The sequence below is a fragment of the Haemorhous mexicanus genome, chromosome 10 (genome assembly GCF_027477595.1).
Source record: "Haemorhous mexicanus isolate bHaeMex1 chromosome 10, bHaeMex1.pri, whole genome shotgun sequence".
Taxonomy (NCBI): Eukaryota; Metazoa; Chordata; class Aves; order Passeriformes; family Fringillidae; genus Haemorhous; species Haemorhous mexicanus.
Genome location: NC_082350.1, coordinates 7,104,531 through 7,116,563, shown reverse-complemented (window position 1 = coordinate 7,116,563; position 12,033 = coordinate 7,104,531). Strand labels below are relative to the sequence as shown.

The 12,033-nt window shown below is 41.8% G+C and overlaps 1 protein-coding gene across 3 annotated transcripts in view; it reads left to right on the top strand.

Moving 5' to 3' along the window:
- Positions 1 to 12,033, top strand: part of VPS8 (VPS8 subunit of CORVET complex) — a 66,514-nt gene that overhangs the window by 1,310 nt on the left and 53,171 nt on the right. For all 3 annotated transcript variants that reach the window (XM_059855140.1, XM_059855141.1, XM_059855139.1), the window contains exons 3-8: positions 1,017 to 1,147; positions 2,497 to 2,590; positions 3,145 to 3,177; positions 4,557 to 4,611; positions 9,669 to 9,793; positions 11,224 to 11,310. In XM_059855140.1, the coding sequence (XP_059711123.1) occupies positions 1,017 to 1,147; positions 2,497 to 2,590; positions 3,145 to 3,177; positions 4,557 to 4,611; positions 9,669 to 9,793; positions 11,224 to 11,310 (525 nt within the window). The remainder of the gene's footprint in view (positions 1 to 1,016; positions 1,148 to 2,496; positions 2,591 to 3,144; positions 3,178 to 4,556; positions 4,612 to 9,668; positions 9,794 to 11,223; positions 11,311 to 12,033) is intronic.

Below are 12,033 nucleotides of genomic sequence, written 5' to 3'. Positions count from 1 at the left end.
CTTCATTTGTGTTGTTTTTTTCACAAAGAGAAGGTGTCCCAAACAGAGACAGGCTAGAAACAAAAGGAGTAGTAGAGGTAGCTATGTCTTGTTTCTGCTGGTGCCTTAAGTAGTGGAAGTTTAGTAAATTTGGGTCATCTCAAACTGTAAGGATAGGCAGCGTCATCCGTGTCAGAGGAGTAGATTCCAAGTCTTAAACTTGAGATGTAATAATGAAGAAAATACAGTTCAGTGCAGACAAAGTCTTATTGCAGTATCTCAGTAAATGTAGGATGGAAATGATTGGCAAAACATTTTCTGAAATGGGTTTTAACAGAGGACAATCTGTCTGAGCCAAGAAGACAAACAGCTGCAGTTCAGAAAGAGCTGCTTAATGAGCACAGGGCTGCCAGGTGTAAGTGAAATGAGGGGCAGCTGCTCTGCTCCCTGCTTGTTTGGCATCAGCTGGGGCCTTGTTTTTGCTCCCCCTGGCTTTGTGCTGAGAGACCAACAGGAGCTGCACTGCTTTTAGAACACATCAGGGAGAATGGCCTTTTGAAAAACAGTAATAAAAAATACCAGGCTAAGACTGAAAGGAGAGAGAGATTGCAAACAGAAGAGGTGAGAAAAGAGCAAAATCAACTCTCGTGGCAGCTGGAGGGACTTCTGGGCTCTTAGTGCCACTTGGTGAAGTGCTGGAGTAGATGATAATAATTCTAGGCCTTCTCTTGGCAATTTGGAGACTTGGAAACAGTGCTGTTAAAGGTCAGTTAAAGTTTTGATGGAGTATGTAATATTTTGGGAAGAAAGGTTAGCTGACTTGTTCTCCAGCCCATTTCTGTGATTTTTGTGAATTCTGGAAACCTTCCACAGAATCAGCCCAGTAAAGTACAAAATAGTTCTGGGTTTTCAATCTGAGGCTTTCTTGTGCACTCCTTCTCCCTTTCCCTGCTGAATTGATGCTGTTTGCTAGTGTTTCAGTTATGCTGTTGTGCATTTTGAACATTCAGCAAGCTGTGGTGATTCTCGCCCTCCAGACTGATGATGAAGAAGAGTCTTTCATTTTGGAGGATCCCTTTCTCTTGAACATTGATAACACAGATACACACTCCTATGACACCTCTTCTGTGGCCAGCTCTGACAGTGGGGACAGGACTCACCTGAAAAGGTACTGCAGCCTCATGCCCTGGGAGATCAAACCGTTTGTGGAAGGGTTTTGCTTACATCTGTTAGAAACAAATCCTCATTTTTTCACAAAACTGTTATTCCTCCAGGATCACTTAGGCAAAGATGGGATTTGTAGTTGCACTGACGTTTGGCCTTTTGGAGCAATAATGGCATTTTATGGGAGATGGATTAGTTAAATTTCTCCAAATTTTAATGGAGTCTTTAAAGCACTGAATCATGATGACTCTAAAGAAAGTGTTTCAAAGGGATGCCTGACCTAGTCTGCAGGCAGCTGGTGGTTATTTGTAAAAGGCAACTGCTGTCACTTCTGTGAGTGGACTGCTAGTATTGACATCTAATATGTGATAATTAACTCTAATATGCTGATATGTGTTATTAATGACTCAAATGAGGGCCTGAGCCACTCCTATGGCTGCCTTGTGTGCTATGAGCGGTTGCACAGGATATAACCACTGAAATCTGATGGTTTATGTTGACATAGGGTGGTGTGCAGACTCTCTGTCCCTTCTTTTTTCAAATAAGATTGTTTGCACTGAGAGAAATGTTACCTGAAGTGGCTTAAACTTCCTTGGGTAAGGCTGCTTGCCATGGTTAGGGGTTCTTAGCCATAGTACCAGCTACTAACAACTTACTTGATGAACCTCTGTGGGAGCTGCTTTTTGTGCACCCCTGGAGAGAGAAGAACACAATGTTTCCAGTAGTTTTGGGAATTTGGCTCTCCACTGGTGTGAGCTTTGTAAGAAGATGGCAGCTTTGCTGGGGAATTTCCCTGTCCTGCCTTTTCAAGTTTACCAGAGCTGTTTTGAAATAACTGGTCCTGCACTAGTTAGTTTTTAAAGACATTTTCTCCATAACCAGAAGCACTTAGGCTTTCATATCAGGTGGGCTATGTATTAATTGAAGGCTGTTCTTTACCATACACCCAGTTTTCCTTTGGATCTGCTAATGAGCCTTTTCCAGTTGTGCTTTTTTCCATAGATACTCACCTTTATGGGCTTAAAATTCCTTGCTGAAAGAGCTGAAGTGTTGCTTTCAGGATGTATTAGTGAATTCCAAGGCTTGCAGATATGTGCTTGAAACTGACCATTTGTTTGGGGAAGTAAATTTTTTATTCCAGGAGATGAATTAAAACCAAACTGTGTGCGGGCACAGCAGGCCTTGCTGATTATCTCATGTCTTACCTCATTCTGTGGCCCCCAGAAGAAGAATGGAAATTGCATGAGTTACAGGTGTATGCAGAATTTACCTGCTGGCTTGGCTGTGGGTTAGGCAAAGTTCCAAGCTTTTTTTCTGCTCTAATGCTTTTTTGTTTGTTTCTTAATTCCTTAGGAAGAAAAAACTCCCAGATTCTCTGTCACTCCATGGATCAGTGATAAGGCTCTCACTCCTGAAAGGAATTTCTGCCCAAATAGTGTCTGCAGCAGTAAGTGTCATCTTCTAGGCACCTCCACTAAGAAAAATTTGAAACTCTCTTGGTATGTGTGGGCGTGTGTGTGAGATCTCCTGTCTGGCCCTGCTATTAGTTCTGTGTAACACCATGTTAGGGGCATCAGCTACTAACCTGTAGTCTCTAGGCAGCAGTGATTCAGAGCTTTGCTGACTTGCTGCAGCAGTGATGTGGTGGATCACTTTTAGCACTGATTTGTATTGCTAGATGTCCTGAAACTTGGTGGGAAATGTTCATAAAAGATGAAAGTGTGCTTGAACATGCTGGAACTGGGTTTGCTCAGTTCCTGCAACAGGCACATGGCTCTTTGAGAAGAGCACAATAACGTTCACATGGAATTACAGGATATTCTGCTTCCTCTCTATTTCTAGGTGTCTCTAGCCACTGGTTCCCTCAGCTCTGTCTGCCCTGGTGGGGCCATTAAAATGCACCTGGTGTTGATTTTTCTTTGTGTTGTAGTTGCTCTCATTATTAGACATGCATGATCTGGGAGTTTTGTCTCTCACTCATGGACTCTCCTGTTTCCCCAGGACAAAGTGGATGCTGGCTTGCCCACTGCAATTGTAAGTACTCTCACAATTTTCAAGGATTGTATATTTAGCTTTTATGCTAATTTGTTAAAGCAGTATTTAAGACAGCTGATAAATGCATCTTCCTTCACTTTTCAAGTGTGAGGAGTGGGAGGAGCAGCATGAAAGCTCCCTGGGAGCAGAGTCCAGCTTTCCTTCACTGCCCAGCTGCCCCTCTGCTGAGTGAGCCTCACACCCTCCTTTATTTATACCTTCACCAGGGCTTCTTAGCTGAGCACCTGACCTGTTTCCATCAGTTGAGCACACTGAATTTCCCAAACTGTTTCTTCTTTGTCAGTTATTGCTTTGACAACTTTTTATAGAAACTTTAACTGGAGTGCTCCTAGTGATGGGTTCAAAATCTCTGTCTCACTGTCTGAAGTATTAACTAAAAGGCTGTCTGAAGGATACTCCTGCTTAGAAATTTATATCAAAGTTGTTGAGGTCAAGCATGCTAATCATATCTAAATATGTCAGAAGTGAAGCTGCCTGTAGTAAAATGAGAGGAGAAACATTTTAATGAGGTGAAATACAGTCAATATTTGTTTTGCCCTTGTGAAGTGATTTTTAATGTTTTACAAAGGAGCTAAAGGTGTGCTCAGTCCCTTTGACTGTGGTAACAGCAGCCCATAAAATATATTTTTGTTTAAAAAAGAAAAGGAAAAAGTGGTCACTTCTAAGGAAAAAGACTGGAGAGTGAAGTTAGGAACATGCTGTAACTGATATGTACGTAGAATAAGAACCTGTACTTACACATCCAGACATTAAGGCATTAGAATTTTTTTCATCTGACTTAGACTTGTTAGGAAATAAAAAATAGAACAAGATGAATACATCGACAGCATTATGTGATTTCTAGTAAGTTTTATTTCGTTGAGTGCAGGTTGGCAAGTGCAGTAGGATCTTTGAGGATATGTTTAATAGGATTTGTTTAATTCCCCATGCAAAGAAGTTGGAGTCTCTGGCTTGCTGTGGACTGGCTTCAGGGGACCAGCACTGGCCGGGGTTTTAGAAGAGTTCAGATGTGCAAGTAGCAGCAATTTAGGATAAAATCCCAAGTATTTATACTCAGCAACTACACCAAAAGAGTGAGACTGACTTTAAAAGATGAAATTTTGCTGTGGGTACCACTCTGAGCATTTGAATTTCAAATAGCAGAGGAAAAAGCAGCTCTCTGATCTTTAGATAATCTGTGTGATGGTTGTTCAGGTATAGTACCAGTCTGTCTTCATCTAGGAATTGTGCTTGTCAGTTACAAATTGAAAAAGTTATAACCTTTGAAATCTTGCCCTTTTGGCAAACTTTGCTTGATAGGTGGTGGATTTGTGAATGATGTTTCTTCTGCTTTCAATCTTCCTATATGATTCTTTCAGGCAGCATCAAATCTGATAGCAGTGGGGACTTCCCATGGGTTAGCACTGATATTTGGTAAGTTAAAAATAAAGTTTGGAGTTTTTTGCATTTTAATGACTTTAAAAAAATGCAAACACAAGCCAAAAACTGCCAGCCTGATTTATAACTGCAGACTGGGTTTCTTCTAAGATGTTGTTTGTGTTAAATATGTTTTTCTTTCAGTAAAGAAATGAAGAAGTAATATTTATCATCCTTACTCATGTTCCTTGTGCATTGTTGGGGTTTGGCACTTTGATTTGAGAAATTTAGCCACGTGGGAATTGTCTAAAGAGCCTTTTCTATGTTTGAAAAGAAAGTACTCTGTTTGCATGTAGAAGAGACCACAACCTGTATACAACCTTCATCAGTAATAACCTTCTGCCCTGTGTCTAAATAGGTGTCAGCTTTGTGGAAGTTGTGTTCCCTGGGAAGTGGGGCTTCTGTCTGACTGCCTGCAGATCTGTGCCCTGGGTGTCTCCTTCCCTGCCCTTCCCCTGCACCAGGCAGGCACCTCTGGTCCCTTCATTCTGTCATTCTGTTCTTCCCCTTATCACCAAACTCTCTTACAAGGTTTTCTGAGCTTGTGACTCTGTTTGCCCAGCTTACCAGCTGGGCCAGAACAGCTCTGGAACTGTTCCCAGTCACATCCAGGTTTTGTGCCCTTTGTCTGTGCAGCAGCCAATTCTTATCCAGTTTAGAAATGTCAGTGTATTTATTGATGCTGGTTGAAATTCTTGGAGACCAAAAGTTAAGGGGACAAGGTACTCCAGAGAGATGGGGAAGAGTGGCAGTGCAAGACTCACCTTCCTGGGTATTTAGGCATTAAACTATTTGATGCCATTTGCTTAATCCAGTATTGGAACAATTCTGCTCGCTGAAGGGAAGATGGATTGAAGAGAGCCTCAGAGCCCTCCCAAAGGTCCATGGTGCTCGGTAAGGGGCAGTGGACCTGCACTGAGGGGACCTCTGATGAAGATTTTCATCCTGAGGTTGTTGAAGCATGAGATAAGAGTTGAGACATGTTGTGCAGTCTCTTTGCTTGGGGATATTGAAAATTCAACAAGGCCCTGACTAGCTGGTCTCTTTGACCTTGCTTGGAGCAGCAGGGGTGGGCCAGAGACCTCCATGCACAGTTCCCTTACAGCTGAAGTTACTCCATGAGTCTGTGCTGGAATTTAAAAGTGATGAGGAATGGAAGTACAGTGTCCAGTTTTGTTTCAGGGTGCTTCCTGGACACTTATTCTCTGCTGAATTCCTTCAGTTTGTAACTAAATCTTGGGCATTGATCCCAGTCCTCTCAGATATATCTAAAGAGAGAGAAAACAGGGCAGGATAGGGCTCTAGAAGGCTTTGTTGTGTGCAAAGAGAGGACTGGAGATCTGGCCTGGATTTATTCTGAAATTTAAACCATGACTAAATTTCTTTAGACCAGTCAGTGTCTCTACTTTTTTTACTAGATGTGTAAATTAGGGTCAGACTTATTCCTTGAAGGTTTGTAAGGTGTGTGCAGCGTTTATATTGTACAATGGAAACCTAACATCTTTTTTGCATGCAAAATTGTAGATCCATTTTCTGGTTGAACGAATTTCTCTGAATTGTTGTCACTAACATATTTTTAAGCTTTGTTTTTTCTTTCATATATTTGATTTCAGCTAATATGTCTCTCCTCCTAAGTACACCTGTACTCATGGCTTGTCTGCTCTGTCCTTATTATAGAAGACTTGGGAAACTTTCATTCTTCTTTTTGAATGCTTCTGTTGATTCCTGAAACATTATCACAGGGCAATTCTCAGGCTGCACGTGTAATATTGAAAAGCAGAGTTTTCTTCTGGGTTAGATGCTAAGTCTGACATCCTGGAAGTGTTGCAGAAGAGATGGTAGGAAGGGATGTCTGGAGTCCTGGGCACGCTCTCCTCTGGTACCTGGGTGAAAATAGTTTTACCAGTTATGTTACAGTGAACTTCCAGTTTTATTTCCTCTCAGATTTCCATTTTTTGGTCTTCAATGCAATGAAGTTCAAATTTATAAACTCACTTTTTAAACTGCCTGGTTTTAGAGCACTAACCTTCACAGCATCATTCCTTGAATAAATCAGAAGGGGGAACATTACCCAAAGGAAACACTCAGCAAAATCTGAAGTTTGTGTCTTTGGAGATTGTCACGTATTTGCTGTTCATTGCTTCACTCCTTCCTCTGCCATTGATTTCTGGCTTTTTCTCTCCTCTTTTGGCCCTTTCTGTGTGGACTGAAAGGCAAAGGTACAGTACCACAGCTGTGTGCATGTCCCTGCATGACCAGGCCCTGTGCTGCCCAGGTTGCATGTTGTCTGTGCCAGGATTTCAGGGACAGCTCAGCAGTGCACTGAACCAGGAACCACTCAGTGGATGATGCTGCTGGGAATTGCTCAGTGGGTGCCTGTGCACTGCACACTCCCAAATTCTCCAGGCAGGGATAGTAGAGGAGCAGGTAAACATGATTTTTGTAATGCCCTAGGGCAGCAGGTCCGTAGCTGTTTGTAAAGGTATTGTTTCAGGGCAGGACAAAGCTCTTCCATGAGATCAGCATCAATCCAGAGCATTTCCTGGCACTGTGGCTAATAAAATTAGTAGTGTGTCAGTAATTCTGCGGGAAACCAAGCAGGCCTTTCAAACTCAGGAAAATCAGGGCATAAGAAGATCTTGATGAAAACCTGGTGATCCGAGCAGTATCAGCTTCTGCAGTGCTATGCTCATTTCTTTGGTTTGGAAAATGACTTCTTTCACATACACAAACTTGACTTTTTTCTGTATGTGCAGAATTGTATTTAAACTCCATCTCATTTTGACTTCAGACTCTGAGAGCAACACATTTACTGCTGGAAAAATTTCAGATGAAAAATTGCGTTATGCAAATTGAAAAATGAAAACCATTTTTTGACAATTGATAGCCACCTTTGTTTCAGGCATTTGGCAAAAGCTTTTTATGTTTAATCCTTAATGTGCCTTACTTGCAAGCTGACAATACAACTCTGGAAAATCATCAGATGAGCTTTTATAACCTTTTGCTTTTGTCTATTTTTATTACTTTGACAGCATATTAGTAGAAGCTCATTGATTTTCTGATCTTGATTTGCCTTGGAAGCAATTTCATCCATATTATTGTTGAGTTTTTTTAAAAAAATCTTGTCTAATGATTCTTATTGTGTGTCATCCTTTGACTGTCTGGAAACAAGAACAAGTACTGGATTGGTCATACAAATCACTTAATTTTGGGATACAATAGAGGCCTTGTTTGTTTTGAATTGACATTGCAGGTGAGGGAAAAAGAAAATGGCTTTTGAAAGTTCCTGTGGGGATACATATAAAGATGTAAAACCTTTTCAGAGAAAGCTGTGGAGGATTCTCCTTTTTCATGCCTGAGAGGAATGGGTTATTGATTGAGTCACTGACAGGCTTAGGCTGAAGTGGAAGTTCCTTCCAGGAATGAAGAAGTCATTCACCTTTAATATAAGGAGCTGCAGTATTCCCCTATTTTCAAACAAATTTTTATGGCTAGCTGGTGGTATTGTTGTAAATGAGCTGCATTTCCAGGCCTCTGGAACAGGTGTTCTTTCTTTGGATCTTGGCACTGTTTGGAGAATATCTCTCTGTGAAACTTGTTTTCCAGCTGTAGCTCTGTTTTCTCTAAACTTCTGTGGAAATCTTTCATAATTCATCTTCTTTTTCCTTGACCTGTTCTGATCTATGCTATGAACACCCTTGTCACAGTGATGTCACGGTAGTAGCTTGGCCAAGAATGTTTTCTCTTTGCTCGGAGCAGTGCTTTAGAGTGATCCACGAGTTCAGCTGTTGTTCTTGCTCGTGTTTATTTCTGAACTCCACTCCTGCCTCTTCATACAGGTGGGATTTGAAAGGTGACTCCCACTCTCATCTGTCTGAACAGACTGATAAATGCATTACTTTGGGCAAGTAATGCAGGGATACATCCATGCTCTGTTTCACAGCCAGCACATTCCCAGCAGTGCTTGGAGAACCATGTCCCACACCCTGGCCACATCTTCCAGGGTGTTTCTGGTGCTCAGCTCTGTTTCCTGGGTCCAGTCCTTTCCCTTCCTTGCTCTAGGTGAATCCTGCACACAGTGTTGTTGTGGTGCTTCTGATGTATTTCATATGCCTGTAGTCTTCGTTTCAATACTTCTCAGAAAGCATCTTTTCCCACTCCCTCGCTCAAAAGCAGGACAAAAGCAGAGACAAATGGAAAAAGCAGCTCCAGGACATTTTCCTTAGCTTTTGAGAGCAATGCACAAAGACAGGCAGAGGGTTCTCATGAAAACTCATGAAGACAGCATCTTGTAAAGCCCTTGTGAGTCTCTCGTGGTGGGAGCCTCCAAGAACTTGGCACAGACAGAGGTGCCCATGGTTTGTGGTGTGCAGGAGCAGACAGGGCCTGGCCCTGCAGCAGTGCAGTTCCTGTGGAGGCTCTGCAAGCAGTGGCACTTCTTTGCAGCAGTCTGTCGCTCAGGGAAGGAGTTCCTTTATAGAGTAAGAGCTGTGTGCACCAGAACTCATTGGGTGTTTTGACTGTGCAGCTTGGAGACTCAAGTGCCTTTTCCTTCCAGCCTTTGGCCTTTAGCAACAAAACTAAGGAGCAGGTAATAATAAGAATAAAACTATGACATAAAATTGCACTTACCAAAAGCCTCTGTTGTGGTTTTGCAGTTGATATTCAAAGGCAGAAATACAAGGCTCAGAAGGTAGAATTAATTTTGTGGTCTTCATAATTTAAGTACTGTTGCAGAATAGTGAAAGGAAAGCTAGATATTGATTTGATTTTTCTAGTAGTTTCTTTTTCAGTATATAATACCTCTGCATTTCCATATTTCCTGTCCCTGGTTTGTACTTCTAAAAATAATTTTTGTATTTCCCTGCAAGACAGTGTCCTACTCTTTTTGTTCTAACATGAGCTGTCATCTTGTAAACCCCTTTTTAAAAGAACTTAACTGTAAGTCTGTGAATTGTTATTGTACCCCAGGTGAATTGTATGTGTGAATTATTTCATGATGTTAATTTTAACCATTGCTCTTCCTTTATTTTTTACCAATTGTTCTGCTCCAGATCAGAACCAGGCTCTCCGGCTGTGTCTGGGCAGCACCGCAGTTGGGGCCCAGTACGGGGCCATCTCTGCTCTCAGCATCAACAATGACTGTTCCAGGCTGCTCTGTGGCTTTGCAAAAGGACAGGTAATTCCCAAAGGATGTGCTGCTCCAGTGCTCTGTCCTGAGAGGTTACCTGGAGGTGCCAACAGCTCCAAGCCAAGCCCCTTCAGTCTGTAGCTGGGTGTTGGCTAGTTGGGTGCTCAGGAGCTGCGCATGCAGCGTGATGTGCCCAGAGCTTTTTGGGGCAGCCAATTCCTGCTGAATCAGGTTTCTGTGGAGGAAGTGAGTGATGCAGAATATAGCAAAGGGTTCAATTAATTGTGACTTAATTCCTATTAAACTGAAATGTGCAATGGCTCACTGGGTCAAGCAGTTTAGTCTTTCTAGGTCACTCTCTGAGGTCTGTGCATGGTAATTAAAGGTGCTTTTTAGTGTGGTGATGACTTGAAATTCTTGAAACTCATATGTAACCCCAAAATGAATTTTTGCTAATACCTTACTAGTATGACATAAGTAGCATTCTTTTGAAGGGAAAAGGGGTTAAGTCTCTTGCAGTTTTATGCCCTTCCTCAGAACCAAAGGAGAGAAAGCACTTTCTGAACAGAAGTAACAAGACTAAACCAAAATACGTAGACATCACCTTGGTAACATCTAGAGGAGTACATTTTTCTTTTTGCATTCATTTCTCTTTGCTTTCACCTTTGCAGTAGATAAAACACACCCCTGTGCCTATGGTAGGACTAAATGATAGCTTGCTACAGGCCATGTGGAAATACTTAATCCATGCAGGACAGCAGCCAGCTTTAAATGATGCTCAAATAAAACATTTTGGAACAACAGCTATGCAACATATGGTCTAGAAGCATTGATAGATGATTTATAGGATCACATAAAGTACTGTTTCCCTTAAAAAGTTTTATTCAGATTGTAATCTCAGCTCTTCCAGGCAGTTATGCAGTGAGCAGTTTGGGACTTCCTGCTTCTTAGCTGAGGAATTGCTTGAACTAATATTAAGTACAAGCCAAGGTCTATTCTCCTACCTGCCTTGTCATGCTGAGCAAGCTCAGGAGAGAGGAGGAACAAGGTTCATGGTAGCCATGGAGATGCTTGAGTTTTGCTCGGGGTTGTTAGCTGAGATTTTTCACCTGTTCACTGTCTCTGAGAGAGAGAAATGCATTTGACTTGTTGGGTGGTAACAAAGTTATCTCACACTCTTTCATGTTTTTATCAGGCAGATAGCTGTGAGCTGATGGAGATTGGGCAGGTGGGGAGAGCTGGCCAAAAGGACATGATTCAGAGTTGAGATAACACATGGTGTCAGCTCTAAGCAGACAAGTAAACTGCTTGGAGAAACAGCACAGGAACAGATTTCAGGTCACTTTTCTTTGATATGAAAATCCTACTAACCCAGGGTGATAATGTCAGTATAGGAATGTGTTGCTGTACTGTAATGCACGAGGTGATGGAGAGAACCCCTTGACAGTGAATGTGAACTGAGCACAATCTGCTTGCAGATCACCATGTGGGATCTGGCCAGTGGGAAGCTGCTGCGATCAATAACAGATGCCCACCCTCCAGGAACAGCCATTTTGCACATCAAGGTAATAAACACTAAATGTACTGTTTTTATCCCAGTTTTGTTCAGTCAGATGTGGTGACTTTCCTTGTGCAGTACTTTTAGATTTAACATGAGAGCAGCTGCCTATGGCAGTGGTATTCAGAGATGAGAAAAATGAGCAGAAATTCTGTTTTAAAATGAAACTGTGTATACTGACATAATAGTTTTGGCTGTGAGTTGTACTGTAACAAACAACAGTTGTTGTCTGTTATAACTCCTCTCTCCAATGCCAAATGGTATGAAGAATTAGTTGTTAGAACACATTTCTGTAAAACGTGCAGTGTTTTGACCTGAATTTTCAACTTAAAAGAATCTGAATTGTAGAAATTAGCTTCTGTAAGCAGTTTTTCAAATAGCTTGTTGGGCAATGCTTAGGGTTGAAAGAGAAATAATCTATGGCTTCTTGTTCAGCTTAGTGTTATTGTCATACACAGAAAATCATATTTGAGTTTGTGCCTGGCTTTGTTTTTCATAGCCTCAGATGTTTGTAGGCTTACAGTTTCTGGATGTAAACACCTCCAAAAATGCCCCCAGTGGAGACTGTGATCCTCTATTGTCTGAATTACTTGGAAGTTCATTACATTAGAAGTTCTGGATGTTTCTAATTTGGGTCTGTCTGTAACTGCAGCCCATCCACCAGCTCTGGCCCCAACCCATGGGCTGGAGGCTGAGAGCCCTTCTAGAGGCAGCTCAGGTTTTGGTGTGC